This window comes from Callospermophilus lateralis, chromosome 2, assembly GCF_048772815.1.
Source record: "Callospermophilus lateralis isolate mCalLat2 chromosome 2, mCalLat2.hap1, whole genome shotgun sequence".
NCBI classification, from domain to species: Eukaryota; Metazoa; Chordata; class Mammalia; order Rodentia; family Sciuridae; genus Callospermophilus; species Callospermophilus lateralis.
The window spans coordinates 196631171-196649440 of NC_135306.1; the positions used below are offsets into that span (position 1 = coordinate 196631171).

The 18270-nt window shown below is 33.4% G+C and overlaps 2 protein-coding genes across 2 annotated transcripts; both read right to left on the reverse strand.

Annotated features, from left to right (window-relative positions):
- LOC143390494 (olfactory receptor 8K3-like) lies at positions 1–948 on the reverse strand. Its single transcript, XM_076842872.2, has one exon. The coding sequence runs from the start codon at positions 946–948 to the stop codon at positions 1–3; it is 948 nt and encodes a 315-aa protein (XP_076698987.2).
- An 8630-nt stretch (positions 949–9578) lies between these two features.
- Positions 9579–10520, reverse strand: LOC143391792 (olfactory receptor 8K3-like). The gene has a single exon (XM_076844545.2). The coding sequence runs from the start codon at positions 10518–10520 to the stop codon at positions 9579–9581; it is 942 nt and encodes a 313-aa protein (XP_076700660.1).
- Positions 10521–18270: the final 7750 nt, after the last annotated feature.

Below are 18270 nucleotides of genomic sequence, written 5' to 3' on the forward strand. Positions count from 1 at the left end.
TTAATTTTTAAACAGAATATGTGTACACAGTTTCCAGGTTCTCTGTAGGGCATTTTTCACTTCTTTATTCCTGAAACTATAGATCATGGGATTTAACATGGGTATCACCAGAGTATAAAATACAGAGAACACTTTATCAGTGTCAAAGGAATGGCTGGACTTAGGCTGCACATACATAAAGAACAGAGTCCCATAGAATACCATTACAGCTGTCAGGTGAGACCCACAGGTGGAGAAGGCCTTGTACTTGCCTTCTGCAGAGTTCATCCTGAGGATGGTGACAAGGATCAGAATGTAGGAGACAAGGATTATCAGAAGAGATGAAACCAAATTGAAAGTTGAAAATATTAGAATGATCAGCCTAATTTCATGTGTGTCTGAGCACAGCAAAGATATCAAAGGCAGACTATCACAGTAAAAATGCCTGATGGCATTTTGTCCACAAAATGGAGAAGTGAAAATTTTTATGATGGTCAGCAAAGATAAAAAGACACTGTAGAGATAAGTGATTGCCACCAGCACATGACACAATGCTTGTGACATGATGACTGTGTAGAGCAAGGGGTTACAGATGGCCACATAGCGGTCATAGGCCATTGTTGACAGAATGAAAATTTCACTAATAATGAACACACTGAAGAAGGTGAGTTGAGTAGCACACCAAGAGTAGGATATCGTAGTTTGCTCGGCAACAAAATCTACTAACATTTTGGGTCCCACGGCTGTTGAATAACCAAGATCTGTGAAAGACAAGTGTCTGAGGAAAAAGTACATGGGTATGTGCAAGTGTGCATCTATATTGGTGAGGATAATCAAGCCCAAGTTACCAACTATGGAGATCATGTACACAATGAGGAAAATCACAAATAATGGAGCCTGCAGTTCAGGGACGTCTGTGATTCCCATTAAGATAAATTCTTTCAACATTGTTAGATTGTGCTTGTCCATCTAGCCAATAAGGAAACCTATACTGAGGGTAAATACAAAATAATCATTAATTCCAGTTATATATAATGATGTTACATGTACTTTATGTATTTACATATGATATTTGTGTTATATACACATGTATACTTTATGCATAGGTATTCTGCATAGGTGTATACAAACACACACACACACACACACACACACACACACACAACATAAGATCATTCCAATTGCCTATTTAAGGACTTTTAGGAAATCTTCAACGTTGAGAAAATGAAAAAAAAAAGGGTTAATTGATAATACCACCATACAGACAAAGCAATTATTCACCATTTCTAAAATGCCAATGTTGTTCATTGTTAGTATGATAGTATCTAAGGTCAAAAAGTAACTGACAAAACAAAATGGAATTAACTGAATAATTTTATTATCAAGGGGATAATAATAATTTTATTATAAGTTTTTTGTTTAGAAACTGATATTCATACTGTGCCCATCTCCTATCTCACTTATTATTTGTTGTTTGTTTTTTAAATTGATACATATTTGAATATAGTCATAGGGCACAATATGATATTTCGAGACATCTACAAAAATGTGTAGTGATCAATTCACAGTAATTAGTATTTTCATCTCTTCAAACATTTATCCTTTCTCATGTGTAGAAGCTTTCAGACTCTTCTAGTTATTTTGAAATACACAATAAGTTGTTGTTTACTATAGTTACCCTACTGTGTTACAGAATACCAGAACCAGTTCCTCCTATCTGACTGTATTTTAGTACTCATGTTGTAATCTTCTCTGTGCCCCTCTCCTCTATCCTTCCTAGCTTCTAGTGACCATTGTTCTCTACTTTGTATGAGATCCACAAATGAAAAGTTTTATCTTTCTGTGCCTAGTGGAACTTAGTTTCATGTGTGTGAGTGTGTGTGTGTGTGTGTGTGTGTGTGTGTGTGTGTGTGTGTGAGGGAGAGAGAGAGAGAGAGAGAGAGAGAGAGAGATTCATTTTAAAAAGTCAATCACCATATCTTTAATGAGATCTATCCCTATAATGTTATCTGAGGATTAACTTAGCATCACTAATTATGAACAATCTGATGGGATAAGGTGTGAGTTTCAGTGCATCTTGTGATCAGTTAATTTTATGATCAGTTAATCATAAGTATATTATGTCTGTGTACATCGGATTTTAGCATTTAAAAATCATTGAGTAATATGTATTATGATTATTGTCAATGGTAAAATATGTCTGACTAACTTAAAGGATTTTTTGCCACATTAACTTATTTATCTCATCTTATAAAGTGTGACTTAATATCATTGTAAAATTACAAAAGGCTGGGCATTCTTTGAGCAATTTCACTGAAAAACTTTATATGTTTTTCATAGCCAATTTTTATTTTTATTGGTCATTTTTAGTAATACATGGCATTAGAATCCATTGACATAATTATACAAGCCTGGAATATATCTTCTTTTAATGCAGGGACAAGGTTATTAAAGTAAACAACCAGCTATCAATATGTCACATCAATTAAGGTTTATGAAACAATGTCTTTCCATTGTCCTTTCCTGTTCATTATAGTCATATTCTTGGCCTCTAAAGGCACTCTGAATTAATTTTTCAAGTAACAATGCCTTTAGACACATAGACACATTACTTTTAGTAATAAAAAATTGCACTATGGAAAGCATAGTCACTAACAACCATCCCCAACTGAAAAACTGAGAGTTTAAAAAGATGGTTCTTTTTTAAATCCATTCTAATAAATAATAGTTTCCATTTTGTAAAAAAAAAAAGGTATTTCTCTAACCTGTTAACAGTTTGCACAGAATTGTTGTATACTATTTTATTTACATTTATATTTTTTATTTAATTTCTGAAGATGGCCAGTTCTGACATTTTAATATTCTTTTTTTCTTACCAAAATCTTCATTATAAAGTTAGATAGTTTAAAGAGTTAAAGAAGTTCACTCATTCATGAGCCATGCTGGGCATCGGTATGCTACCAAAAATGGGTTTCAACCCCCAAAAATAATAGACAGTAAGTGCATTGTAAAATGAGAGATGAAAATGTGCATTTATATGCATTCAGGTGATCCTCAAAAAGAAGTAGGGGAGTGTTTTTATAAGAAGTCACTAAATAAAGAAATGGAAAAGACACTTTGGTTATTAAGCAAAATACATTTTCCTGCTTTGTAACATTGAAAGGACTGATCCATTAGACAGGCAATTCTTCATTCCAGGATCAAATTTAATGTTATTTCAAAAAAATCAGATGTTTCCGTGTGATGGAGTTTCTGTGTAGAAACATAGGTGTTTTAGTATTTTGCTTTGGCTTCACTTACAACTAAAAGTGGCACCTTGCAATGACATTGATCCTTTCAATGATGCCAGTAACTCTGTGATGTACACGGCATATTTGAAACAGAAAATGCAAGTATAAAAAATATTGATGTGGATCTTTTAATTAAGAGGCAACTGGAAAACTTTATGGAAATAAATGTGATTAATTATAAATAACAATATCATATTTGACATCTTGGTTCAATATTTGAGTGAAAGATAATAAAAATCATAGAAACTTGAGATTGGAATTTCTTAAATACTATCTGCCTTTTCAGAAGATGATTTTTGGTTTCTGTTTTTAATATTTACAATAATATCAAACAACTACTTGGCTATAAGTACCTGACATTTACCAATGAGTATAACATAGATGGTTGAAATATTGTACTAGCCCAGAAACTGTGGTTATCAAAGGAGACTGCTGAGTTGTGGCTACATCCATAAAAAGTCACTGGGACTCAGGAGGTGGGTCACAGAAACAGGCCATCTACTTACCTTCAAAGAGGAATGTTTCCTGGCTTCTCATGTGTTTCCCAACATAGCTCAATAATTTATGGAGTGTCTCTGTTCCTTTGAGACTTCCCCTAAAGAGAGGTTATGTAATTTGTTAATGATTCCTGAGCATTGGAAAGTTTCAAACAAAACCAATGGAATATCTCCTGATTACAGACTACACCTTGGGATTTCCATGTCCTTGAAGTCAAGTCAGATCCCTTTCTACAACTCCTCCAGGTTAAGTCTCTACTGCAATCTGGAACTCTGAAGTGAAAATGTTGTACTTGTAGGACTTGTTGATAGAAATTTTTAAACATTTTTAAAATTAAACATTAATTTTAAACATTAATTTTAAAATTACTTTTGTAATTTAATGGCTGAGGACACAATATAGAAATGTTTAAACACAGATAATTGCAGTATTTTAAAAAATCATAGGGGAAAATAACATATATGCTTAGCTGTTTTTATTGGTTTTGTAGTGTTCTAAATTTATTGCCAAATAGAATAAACATGTAAACTAATGCAAATTTCATATATAAATTTTTGCAAGCTTAACATATTTAAGTAAAAAGAATCCAGATAAGACAGTAGCAACAAAAATAATAATAATGAAACATTTTCAAACCCAGAAGAATCCTTTATTTTCCTTTCCACCAAGAACTACTACCCCACACTCATACATGAAAATGCACAACTGCTCTTCTGATTTTTTTCTTTCTTTCTTTTAGTACCAGGGATTGGACCCAAGGATGCCTAACCACGACCCACATTCCCACTGCTTTTTATGTTATATTTTGAGACAGGATCTTGCTTAGGGCCTTGCTAAATTGCAGAGGCTGGCTCTGAATTCTCGGTCCTCTTGCCTCAGTCTCCCCAAGCCAATGGAATTACAGGTGTGAACCACCATGCCTGACTGCTCTTAATTTTTTTTTGTGTGTGTGCCCAATAGAGTTTTCTTACTGACTGGTTGAAGATACAGCAGGGAGTATGTAAGGAAGTATTCTAAACAACCCCTCCTGGGACAGCTTTTATCATCCAGGGAGTTCTGTGTGAGGACGTGGTTCATGTACGTTTGGATAAGTCACTAAAATCAGTACCCGGAACCAAACCATGAAGAAAGCAGAGGAGAGATTCTTCCCTGTCTTTCTTAGGCTCCTAGGTTAATAGTTTTATTTCTTTTTTTTTTTTTTTTTTGGGGGGGGGTACGGGGAATTGACTCAGGAGCATTTGACCACTGAGCCACATCCCCAGCCCTATTTTTTTGCTCTTCTGATTTTAACATCATTATTTACAGTTACTTAATATTTTTTTAAAAATATTTTTATTATACAGTGTGATAATTTGATGCATGTTTATCATGAATAATGCTTAAAAAGGGGTAGTCAGCATTGATGTTTCCTTATACCTTTAAAATCTTTATTAACATGTAGTTCTAGTGCATATCTTTGGGTGCAGTGTGATATTTCAATGCACATATATAGTGTGTACTAATAAAATTAGGTTTAATAACATTTCATCTTACTATACTTTGTGTTTGGAATCTTTCAAGCTCACTCTTCTAGTTATTCATAAAATGTGATGGGTTATTTTGAACATAATCACCCCACTGTGATATAGCACACTAGAACTAATTCCTTCTTTCTAAATGCTTTGGTAGCCATTATACAATCTCCTTATTCCTACCCCCATTTACCCTTTACAGCATCTAGTAACTGTTCTCCTAAGTTCATATTGACCTTCTACATGTGAGAGAGAAAATGTGATAATTTACATTTTTGATTTATTTCACTTACCATAATCCCTTCCAGTCCCATGTATTTTGCAGCAAATACGAAACATTGTGTTTTTTTTTCATGATTAATTATATCCCATTCTCTCTATATACCACATTTTCTTATTCATTCTCCACTGATAGTTATCCAGGTTAATTCCAGATCTCAGCTATTATGAATATGCAACAATAAACATGGGTGTGTAAGTATGTTTTTGAATGGTGATATCATTTCCTTTGGATATATTACTGGGAATGAAATGATTGAATTGCCTGATGGATCTATTTTTGCTTCTTTTTAGAAACCCTCTTATTATTTTCCCAAATGGCTGTACTATTTTATAATCCCACCAACTGGGTATAATAGCTCACTTTTCTCCTAATCCTCACTGGCATTTATTACATTTTATTAAATTTTGTCATTTTGGTGATAGCCATTCTACCTGGGATGTGTAAGACTATTAGACCTATTAAACATGAAAAGTGTTACATAGGCTTTAATAAATATCATTTATCGAATTCATTAAGGTTTTATTTCCATTACATTCTAGTAGAAAATTTATTATAAATGAGTGTTAGATTTTATCATGAACTTATTTTATTTTTTCTTTTAACTTAGAGAAATGTTGATTACACAGGTAGGTTTTCAAGTGTGAAATAGAATTTGCATTTTTAATATGTACTACACTATTACATGTATCCAATTTTCTAAAAGTAAAGTGTGATTTGTACCAAGCTCCAGTGTCTAATGAGTGGACTAACATATCTTCTATGCTTGTTTATCTCTCTGCAATTTTAGACTTTTTGATTTTTTTCACTTCATATTGTTTCTATGAGAATCTTCTTTGTTCTCCTCCTTATCTCACCCTGCACTCCTCTTCCCCCTGCTTCTTCTTCTTCTCCTTTGTTGCTTTCTTTTTGCTTCCTCATGTAGAATTTATGAATGCATCAAGATTTATTTCCACATTGTTCTTTGGATAAGCATCTGTGTTGTTTTCATTTTAAGCCTATAATGACTCCATTTGCCAACAATATTCTATCACTTATCCTTCAGGGTCATGAGTACTCAGTAACATTTCTGTTAAATCTTAATATATATGGCAGAATTTAGTATTTTATTCCTCTGTCTTTCAAAATATTATAACAATGTACACACCCTAGAGTAAGGGGAAAAGGTTCTAAATATCAAAACTTTGAAATGTTGGTCAAAACAGATATTTTAAAAGATTGTGTGTTTTTTTTTTTTTATTTTGAGAGCAGCACTCAGTTCACAGAAAAATTAAGAGAAAAAGGCAGAGATTTCCCATATATTCCATGCATGTGTTTGTCCAGTTTGTTTAAATGACTCTCTCTGCTGCATTCCTTTTTATTTATTTATTTATTCCTCTTTATTCCTTTTATCAAAGAACAATTGACTCTATTTTGGGGGTACTTTTCTGGACATTCTATTCTATCCTATTGTATTCTTTCAGGGAATTCTATCCCATTCAATTCCAGTATATTCTAATCTATGTCATTGATCTATTGGTCTATTGATTCTTTCACCAATATTATACATTATACTATTGATTCTTTCACCAATATTATACAATATTTCCTGATTAAATGTATGTTAAGTCTTGAAGTTAACTATGCCAGTCCCTCCCACTTTCTTCTTCTTCGATATTGCATTACTTATTCTGGGCATTTCAACTCTCTTTGGAAATATTAGAATTAGATTGATAATCACAAAATAGCATACTGTGTCTTTGGATGGCATGTATACATGAGTTTTGGAAGACATGACATCTAGACAATAGTGGTTTTCTGTATATGGACATGGAGTATCTGTTTACTTATTCTTTGATTTTTTTATCAGAATTTTTAGATTTTTTTACATAAGTCTTGTTTTTATACTGCCAAATTTATATCAAAATGCTTCATGTTTGAGGGGATGGTAATACAAATGGTACTGTGTTTTTAATTTTAAACTTGACTTGTTCATTGCTGATAGGAAAGCTACTGATTTTTATGTATTAACTTTGTGCTCACTTCAGCAGTCCATATTCTAAAATTGTATTTCAACCTTGTGTCCTTCAGTCTTCCTATAAAGTTGAAAACATCCAGGTGGATTTTTAGTTGTTATTCAATTCTGTTGAATTTTATGCATAGACATGACACCTGATAACAAAGAATTCTTTATATACTTTCCCAGAAACAATATTTTAAAAAACATAAAAAATTCCCAGAGTTTTGAATTTCAAAGCACTCCAATGAATGTGTTTTGATATAACAGTATTTATACAATAATTGATGATTTTTAAATATAGTTATATATTTAGACTTTGATATCCTGTTTTGTTAAGTATTTCTGCAGTTGAATTTTCTCTTTTCTAGTTGGATATCTAATGCTGGTTTTAGGATTAAAAAATTGTGATTATTGTGGGGTTTTTTTGTATATTTTTCTATTTCAAAATTACCAATAACAGCATTTTTTAGTTGGAAATGTATTGACTCTGGGTTGGCTTTTCATTCTTCTTTTATGTATTTATATGAATAAAATGCATTATTTTGCTTGGTTATTTTTGTGGGTGTTATTTACATTTTATCTTATTAATCTTGTACCATATTTAAGATATCTTTTGTTATCCAAAGTTATGAGATTATTACTTACATGTTCTTCTAGAAAAGGTGTGTTTATAAATTGTGTATTTAAATTCATATAATTTCTCAATAAAATTAGAATTTATGCATGTTTAGTTTTTAAATTCACAAATACTTTGAGTGTATTGTGATATACAGAATAATATTTTGATATAGAAACATATACATGAATAACTTTTGAGATGGATAAATATACTATTTAACATGAACTACCTCAATACTTATTGACTTTATCATAGATGAGTGTTACATGAAGTACACAAAAATGATGTTTCATCATTTTACACAGAAAATCTATTATTGTAAGTACCCCAGGTTCTCTCCTTTTCAAAATATTGCCCTGGTTTTCTAGATACTTTGAATTTCAAAATAAATTTTGGCATCTATTTGAGTATTTTAAAGTACTGTTAAATTTCTTATCGTTTCTACATTAAATCTACAGAAAAGTTTAAGGAGAACTAACTTCTTTACAGAATTCATTTCTTCCAACTCATGGACATTGTATAGTGCTACACTCAAGTTCTCTTCAAAAATTTATAGTCATGTTTTTATGCATGTGACGTGTTCATTAGATTTTTCTTAAATACTTCAGTTTTTATTTCTAGTGTAGCTAATAGTTTTAAATTAGTACACATAATGTTCTATTAGGTGGCAAAATTATTGATCTTTTTATATGATGATCTTATATTAACAATTTTACCAGAGTCACTCATTTATAAAGTTTGTTTTTATATTCTTTGGAATTCTTATGTACAAAATTATGTCTTTTGAAAATGACTGCTTGCAATTTTACTTTTTGCTTCCTTAAGCAAAACACTATATATACATATATATAGATAGATAGATAGATAGATAGATAGATAGATAGATGCACGTGTGTATACACACACACACTTACATACATGTATACAGCCTGCAGCTCAGGATGGTATGTGATGCCCACTAGGATGAGTTTATACACACATATATGCACTCATACATATGTATTTATATAATAGAGATAGACACTATATCTTAATAGAAATCTGAGATGACACTTAACATTGGGGAGATAAAGTATCTTAAAGGCTTCTATTGCCAATGCACTATTCTTGGCAGTGTACATATACAGAACACAGTACAGTAGCTGTAGATGCCATTTTCTGCATGTCCGTATGCCAGGACAGGTATGCTTGGAAGGACAGTGACAGAAACTTCAGACATTTACACTGATCTGGAGGACAAATCAAAGTGGATACCAAAAGGACAATCAACATGAACCCAACTATATGTTGAAACCATTTCTAGTTTCCTATGTCATTTCTGCATAGTGCTTTCAAAGACTTACTACATATAATAATCAGTCATTAATAACCTTATTTAATATATATACATTCATATTGAACTTTAAATAGAAAGTTTGCATAGATTTTTCCAAATCCTCTGTATGGCACCTTTCACCTCTTTATTTCTTAAACTATAAATCATGGGATTCAGCATGGGTATCACCAGGGTGTAAAATAAAGAGGCCATCTTGTCAGTATCAAAGGAGTGACTGGATTTGGGCTGCACATACATGAAGAATAGAGTCCCATATAATATGACTACCACTGTCAGGTGAGACCCACAGGTGGAGAAGGCTTTACTCTTGCCCTCTGCAGAGTTCATTCTGAGAATGGCCAGGAGGATCAGAATGTAGGAGATAAGGACTATCAGAACAGATGAAACCAAATTAAATGCTGAAAAGATCAATATTATTAACTCAATCTCTTGTGTATTTGAGCAAATCAAAGTTAACAAGGGAAGACTGTCACAATAGAAATGACTAATAACATTATTGCCACAGAAGGTTGAGATAAAAATTTTTATGGTGGTTACCAGAGACAGAGAGGCACTGTAGAGATAGGGGATTACCACCAGCACCCAGCAAACTCTTCTTGACATGATGACTGTGTAGAGCAGAGGGTTGCAGATGGCCACATAGCGGTCATAAGCCATTGCTGCGAGAATGAAAAGCTCACTAATGATGAACATGATAAAGAAAGCTAATTGTGTAGCACACCAATTGTAGGGAATTGTGTTTTGATTAGCTACAAAATTTACCAACATTTTAGGTCCCACAGCTGTTGAATAACCAAGATCAATGCAAGCCAGATGCCTGAGAAAAAAGTACATGGGTGTTTGTAGCCTGGAGTCCACCTGGGTGAGGATGATCATGCCCACATTGCCCAGCAGTGAGATCACATAGATGATGAGAAACAGCCCAAAGAAGGGAGCCAGAAGCTCAGGGTGGTCTGTGATGCCCATTAAGATGAATTCGTCCAGCAGTGTAAGATTTTCTTTCCTCATCCTGGCCATTAAGTTAACTGATTGTGGAAAGTATCATCAAAAATCACTGGATTTCAGGAGATATCACCTGTTAAAATTTTGATGTTTCAAAATATTATGCATAAGTTAAACCTAATGTTTTTTGTATGCTTTTTTATTTCTTGGTTTTGTTTGTTTTCAGTACCCATGTAAGTTCTACTGATGAACTACATCCCAAACACTTTTTATTCTTATTTTGATTTCCAAGCCTGGACTTGAATTTGCAATCCTCATGGCCCAGACCGAAGAGGCTTATATTTTTCAACATAAAGTAATTTTAAATGTCTCTCCTCCATCACTGCATCTAAAACCTAACTTGTAAACCATTACATTCGTCATTAGGTTAATTTATTTACATTGTTTTGGAGTCTGGTCCACTTTTGTCTCATAATTCACTAATGTATGTACTAACCCAAATACTGACAGCTGTCTTTCTTATCTTATTCCCTGCTGAGAGATTTTACTCCCTATTCTTAAGAGGTCCTGTTTTACATGGGGGCCTCTGTCTTACTACCATGTCACTAATGTAGATATGAGTATTCTAACAATTATAAACATGCAAATAACATCATTTTAGAAATATATAAAAATTATAAAAACTTACATTCAACTTGGGTTAATCACAAGTTTGTCTAAGAAATTTAATTTTAGGATATCTATAAATATAATTTATCATGTTATCAGATCAAATGAGAAAGAAAAAATGAATATTATAATATATCAATAAATACTTAAGAATGACTCCAAATAATAAAAAGTTAGAACTGGAATACAATTCCATGGTTCATAGAATGAATCAGAAAAACTAATCTGTACTTACTCTTAAAAGGAGAAAATTACATCTTTTGAAAAAAGTTATAGACTTCCCAAATAAATCTGTAGAAGTGCTATATTCCTGGATTACACAACAATGACATAAAATGTCAATTCTTTTCTTTTTATTGACTAAGACATATTTATTCATGTATATGATGTACATTTTGATAATCTGATAGAACTATATATATATAAAACATGTAATTGTCAAATCATTGTAATGAACACTTCTATCTCCTCAAATGTTAATCATCTTCATGTGTCACAATAGGAATCATCCTCATACTCTTCTGGTCATTGTGAAATGTATTTTAGATTGCTGTTACCAGTATTTACCCAGCTGTGCTATACAAAATCATGACACATCCCTCCTCTCTGACCATGTTTTGAAGCCCTTTCTGGTTTCTTCCTGTCCCTTACCCCTATCCTTTCCAGTCTTTAGGGACCACTGCTCCACTCTTCTTCTATGTGATACACATTTAACTTATATCAATGAATAGAATGTGTTATTTGTCTTTCCATGACTTATAAATTTTGCTTCACATGCTTGTCTCTTACAACAGACTTTTCCCAAAATAATCTATTTATCTGATGCCTTTGCAAACTATTAGTAATGTATTTTATAGGATTTGACAATGATGCTACTACTTACATAGAAAATGGAGATGATAAACAATATACAAGACATGCCTCAAAGTTACCTATGCTACCAAAATTTTAAGAAGTCTTAAGACAATGTGGCAATGAAGCACAGCAAGGTAGTCAGATGACAAAACATGTTTTTAATGGATTGTAGTGTGTGACAGAGGTAACATGTATAGTGTGGCAAAAAAAGGTCTGTTTGGTAAATGGGACTTCACAGAGTAGTGAAACTGTAAGTTTGTTTAACCCATTAAAGAATTAGTACTAGGGCTGGGGTTGTGGCTCAGAGGTAGAGCGCTCACTTAGCATGCATGAGGTTCTGGGCTTGATCCTCAGCACCACATAAAAATAAAATAAAGATATTGTAATCATTTACAACTAAAGAATAAATATTTTTTTAAAAAAATTAGTATTAGATAAGAAACTTAACATCAAGAGACAACTTAAAAATTCTTTTACCCTTAATTACAATCTCTGCCTGTCCCTAAATTTAAAAAAAACTGAAATTTTAAGAAAGTCAGATTAGAAATTTTCAGATCAATTTGATAGAATACATCTTCATACTAAATTTTCTCCATTCAAAATTCTACTCCCCATATTAGCAAAATACATAGAAAAATGGAAAGCATTCATTAATATCCATTAAACAAAGAAAATGACAAATTCTGATACTTTAACCTAAAGAAGTATTATACCCACAGAAAAGAACTGTCCAGAGTTGGGTAAAGATTTTCATCTCAACATCCACTGCCTTTTAACTTCCCAAATCCCAGGCGTGCTTTTGAAACAACTGAATTGGTAGTCTCCTTCCCACCCGCTATTCCCCACCCCTGCACTGGCTGAAAACAAAAAAGGACCCCCAGCCAGGAGTCTTGTTCGTTATCTGATGGAAGCTTGCACTCCTGAGTCAGGAGTGGGAAATGGAACTCAAGCCCAAGGAGGCCACTGATGCAAATGGCAACAAGGGACCTCATTCAAGTGTTCTATAAAACTTCGCAAACAGCTACAAATGAGAAAAATAAATAAAATGATCAAACTGAGAACATTGTGCTCCTAGTAAAAGGAGGGAAGCAAAATTGACAGAGGGGGTACTTAGGAAAGATGAATCATGAATATTTCTACAAATGTTTTCAGCTCAGCAATTTTTGGGTGAGTAAGTATCTGCAGAAATATGTACACATATTGATTATTTAAAATCACAAGTGAAAAGCACAGACACCTTGACTTTTTAAAACAGCATTATTCAATTTAATTGTATTCCATTATGTAAGATTCTAAAAAATTGGATAAAATTTTATGGGCTGAGTTATATGCCTTTTTTTGTACCTGTGCCGTGTAGCCGGTACCTGTGGACAGGTATGGACAGCCTCTTACTCTCTTCTTCCCATTCTCTAAAATACTTTTCCATATTCACTGTGGCACATATAATCTATAAAGCTGAAAACAAGTAAGATCAATTCTATGTAAAAGGGAAAGGATATATATCCAAGCATATACATATTTTATAACAAGTACATATACTGTCTCTGACATGATTCCTGGAAGAGAACTCTTAAAACCCTGTAATTTCTTACATGACATCAGACATATCATTTTAAAAACAACTATTAGATTTTTGACACACTTCCTGACACAGGGATTCTTAATCCCTTAGTGAAAACAGATCAAGAAGAAAACTCTTAATGCATTTAGATAACACTAAGCAAGAGAAGGGGAAAAACCAAGCCTAGAACTCAGAATTCTCTAAGGTGTGGTAAGTTCACCAAAACTGAAATCAAAGCCCAAATACTTGATTTATAATAAGGTGACCCTCCTTAACCTTTTACTTATTTTAAACTTAGTTTTGCCCCATTAGAACAATTTGTGGAGAAAGTTCCAAGTCTTATACCTCACCATCCATATAGGAACAACTACAAATTTAATACAGAGATGGAAAAAGCAGAGCTATGCTGTTATTGTGATGTATACTAGCCTTAGTCAAAGTGTTTACTATTTTAATTTGTCTTTGCCATCTCTTACAATTGCCAATCCCATTGTTCTGATGCCTCCTCATCTGTCATCATTTTGGGTCACTTCTGCCATGGTCTGCAGATATGGTAGACTTTATTCTGACACCTTGGCATCTTTGCAGTTTGAGTATTTTGCTTCTTTCCTGAGGACAAAGTATCTAGAGAGCTTTCAAAACAGTCTGAACATCCCAGGGATTTAACAAAGAAAAAGGACTAATATTCAACCAATAAGGGTTGAATATTATTATTAAATAGTGAACCCCCAATGTTTACGGATGCATATCATTCTTTGCTACACATGTCATTAGCTTTAACCCTCTTTTGTCTCATATTCCCCATTTCTTCATGGAAATCATCTATCAAATAAACATCATATACTCAGATTTTATCTTCAGAAGCTGCTCTTGGGGGAACTTACACTATGACCAATCCAGTCTTGTATGGTGTTAGTGAAAGTTGACCACACTTAGCTATGACACATTTGCAACTCTATGGATGCATATTAGAAAGAAAAAATAATATTATTTAGTTTTCTGAATGACTGGAACTCCTATCAGAGAGCTATTTGTAAGGGAGGCACTTGCTCTCAACACCAACACCCTATATTCTTCCTCAGAATATTCATTAATTAGAAAAGTATAGCACAGCCACAATAACAAACAGAAACAGGGTCCCTTACTGCCTTCAAAAAGCACAATAGTGTTGAAGCCACATTGTTACTACAGAAAATATGGGCATAGGAAAAATATTATTGAGTATAACAAAGTATACGAAGTCTAGCATCGCTGACTATAATTGTGACTGTAGTTTAAATTGACGCTCAGTGTCAGTCACTGGAGCAAATCTGATAAACATGATGACAAGTTCCAACAACTCACCTAAGATGAGAAACTGGTTCTTGTTCTCCTGTATGATTGCTAACTTAACTGCAGTCATAAAAACTGATAAGTAACTCTTCATTTTAAAGGATGCTCCTGGGGACTTGAAAGAAATTTCTTGGTGATTCCCAAAGCACATGGGAATGGCACCAATGTCACTTGGGTGTTTGTTAATTATCCACAGTGCCACTTATTTCCCTATTGAGGAATTCACTTACCATGATTCAGCTGTTTCCTTTGTTATTAACTTTATCTGCCACTATTCACATATATGATTTAAGTATACTATTTATTGAATGCATTATTTATTCACCCATAATGTTACCATTTGACATTTCCCAGGTTTTATGTCTGTGGCATAAAACCTTTGACCATCCCTAATAGCAATTCTGAAAATCTCAGAACATGTTCATACTATGTGTATAACTCACCTTTTTTAAACTTTAGCAAATAAAAGATATATTTTAGAAATATATCTATTTTAATATACATGACATCAGAACTTTGATGAATTCCACTTGAGTAAAATTACTATAAACTGTCTATCCCAATTTATATACATATGTTTTTATAGTAAAGGAATTTAGTTTCTCAACAATTCCTGATGTCTACATGTTGTTGTTGTAATTAACAGCTTTGTGTGTTGTACGCTGTTGGGCTGGGGATGTGGCTCAGTGATTAAGCCCTTCTAGGTTCAATCACGGGTACCAGAAAAAAAAAAAAAAAAGAGTTAGATTCAACACCACTGCACCATTGCTGGCCAGTAACTTGTGGTGGAAGGTGACCCCTGAGATAGTAACTTGTGAAAGAACCTTGAGCTTCATAATGCATTATCTCTCTTCAATGTAAGAGTAGAAGAATTGAGCTGCAGAGAAAATAAAGGAAGCAAAGAGGGAGATTAATAGTAATAGAGCCCATATAATGATTTAAGCTGGAAGGTGCAAGATGAGTAGGGAGGATTTCTGTTCAGTCATTCTAGGAATAAGATGCCTGACGCTATATTACAAACTTTTATTTTGCCTCTTTCCAGAATATCTATGACTTTTTCCAAAGCATATTCCTATTCTAAATGATCCCTTTGAACTGAGGCTTTCTTGTCTTTGAGAGTGTTTTGTGTAAGTAGCCCTTTGGAAAGTACAAATGATAGACATGGCTTTAAAAAAATCTTTACTTATTTAACATCAACCCATAATACATATGAATCAGGTAGAATGTAGTGTTTTGACTCAGGTACACATTAGGTCATGATCAACTCAGGATTGATTTGTAAGCATATCCACCACCTGAAACTATTATCCTTATTTCTGGTAGTGACATTCAAATTTCTCTCTTCGAACTATTTTGAGTTATTTAATGCAAGATATTTAAATGGCTTAATATTATATTTGTTATATTCACCCTTCTATGCCATAGAACACCAGAATACAGCCTTCATATGTTTTAGTCAGCTTTTTAGGTACTGTGACTAAAAGATCTGACAAGAACATCTATGGAGGAGGTAAAGTTTATTTGAAGGTTCATGGTTTCAGAAGTCTCAGTCCATCCATAGCCAGCTGCATTCCTTGGGGCTTGAGGTAAGGCTGAATACCATGGATGAAGAGTGTGGTGGAAGCTGCTCACGTAATGATCAGGAAGCAGAGAGAGATTGAGCTTAGCTCACCAAATACATAGCCCAAAGGTACACCCCCAGTGACACACTTCTTCCAGTCACATCCTACCCAAATTCAGTTACCAGCTAATCCCTATGAGGTGATTAATTCACTGAATATGTTAAGACTCTCACAGCCCAATCATTTCTCCTCTGAACCTCTTGCATTGTCTCTCACATGAGCTTTTGGGGGACACCTCACATCCAAACCATAATACCCTATCAAGCAATTTAAATTATTCATTGCCCAGGCTGGTAATCACTTATATTCTCAACCTCTATGAAATCAATTTTTTTAGATTTCCCTTATAAGTGATAGCATATGGTGTTTATCTTTCAGTACCTTACTTAGTTCACTTAACTTAATGTCCCTGCCTGACCATATTGCCACAAATGATGGGATTCTATGCTTATGACTGAATAATATTTCCTCGTGTAACAACATTTTTTTCTGTCCATTCAATTGCAGATGTGCATTTCAGTAGATTTCATATCAAGGTTATTGTGATTAGCACTTCAAAGAAACAGGGGAATACAGATGTCTTTCAATATGTTGGTTTCCTTTCCCTTGTGTATACAATGGGTGCTAGGATTTCTGGACTTCATGACAGTTTCTTTCTAATTTTGTGAGGAGTCACCTCACTGGTCTCTACAGAGGTTGAACTTATTTACATTACCATTAGTAGTGTATGGCAACAGTCTTTCTCCACATGCCCAGCAGCATTTGATAATTATGTTTGTCTTTCTGATGATAAGGTAATAGATCATTGTGATTTTGATTTTGATTTTCCTAATAATTGATGGCATTGAACATATTTTCATGTATCTATTGGCCATTTATACATCTTCTTCTGAGAAATGCCCATGCAGATATTTAACCAACTTTTTCATTGGGTTACTCATGGTTTTGCTCTTTATTGATTGAATTTCCTGTATATCCTGAATATTAACCCTTGCCGAGGTATACATTGAAAATATCTCCATCTGATAGGTTGTTTTCTTGTTCTATTTATTGCTTGCTTTTTTCTATGGAACTTCCCAGTTTGATGCAATACCATTTTTCAAGTTTAGTTATGATTTCTGTGTATTGGATTCATATTCATAACATCTTTACTCAATATAATGTCCTGAAGTATTTCACCCATGCCTTTTTTTTTTTTTTTTTAGTAATGATGCAGTTTGCTGCATTGTAGACAACTTGAGCAAATGCCTGAGGATGAATTGGAAAACAGATAACATTGAAATTAGAGCATTTTTTTCAGTGCCACATTGTATTTGACTGGTTTTGGACAAGTCATTTAATCTCTCTGCTCCTAAGGCTCCAAACTTCATATATGGAAATAATCCTTTCATGGTTTCATTTGTGAAGACTAAAATAATAATGTATAACTATGATCACTGACCTGTGATTAGATATCACTTACATCTTCTCTTTGTGTGTGTGTGTGTTGCTGGGAAATTAATCCAGAACCTCAAGCATGATAGGTAAGTGCTCTAAGCCTTAGGTGCTTCCCTAGCCCTATGACTTTTATGGCATGATGATTTATGTTTGATCCTGTTTTGAAGAATTTCCAGTGGGACTTCCACCAAAGTTTTACACAATACAATGGAACAAAGAAAAAAATCACAAATAAAATAAAGAAAGAATATAAGTAAAGAATGACTACAATCAGGCTAAACCCTGGGATTAGAAAAAGGTTTAAGTTGAGTTGCTGTAAACCACAGAAAGCTACAATATC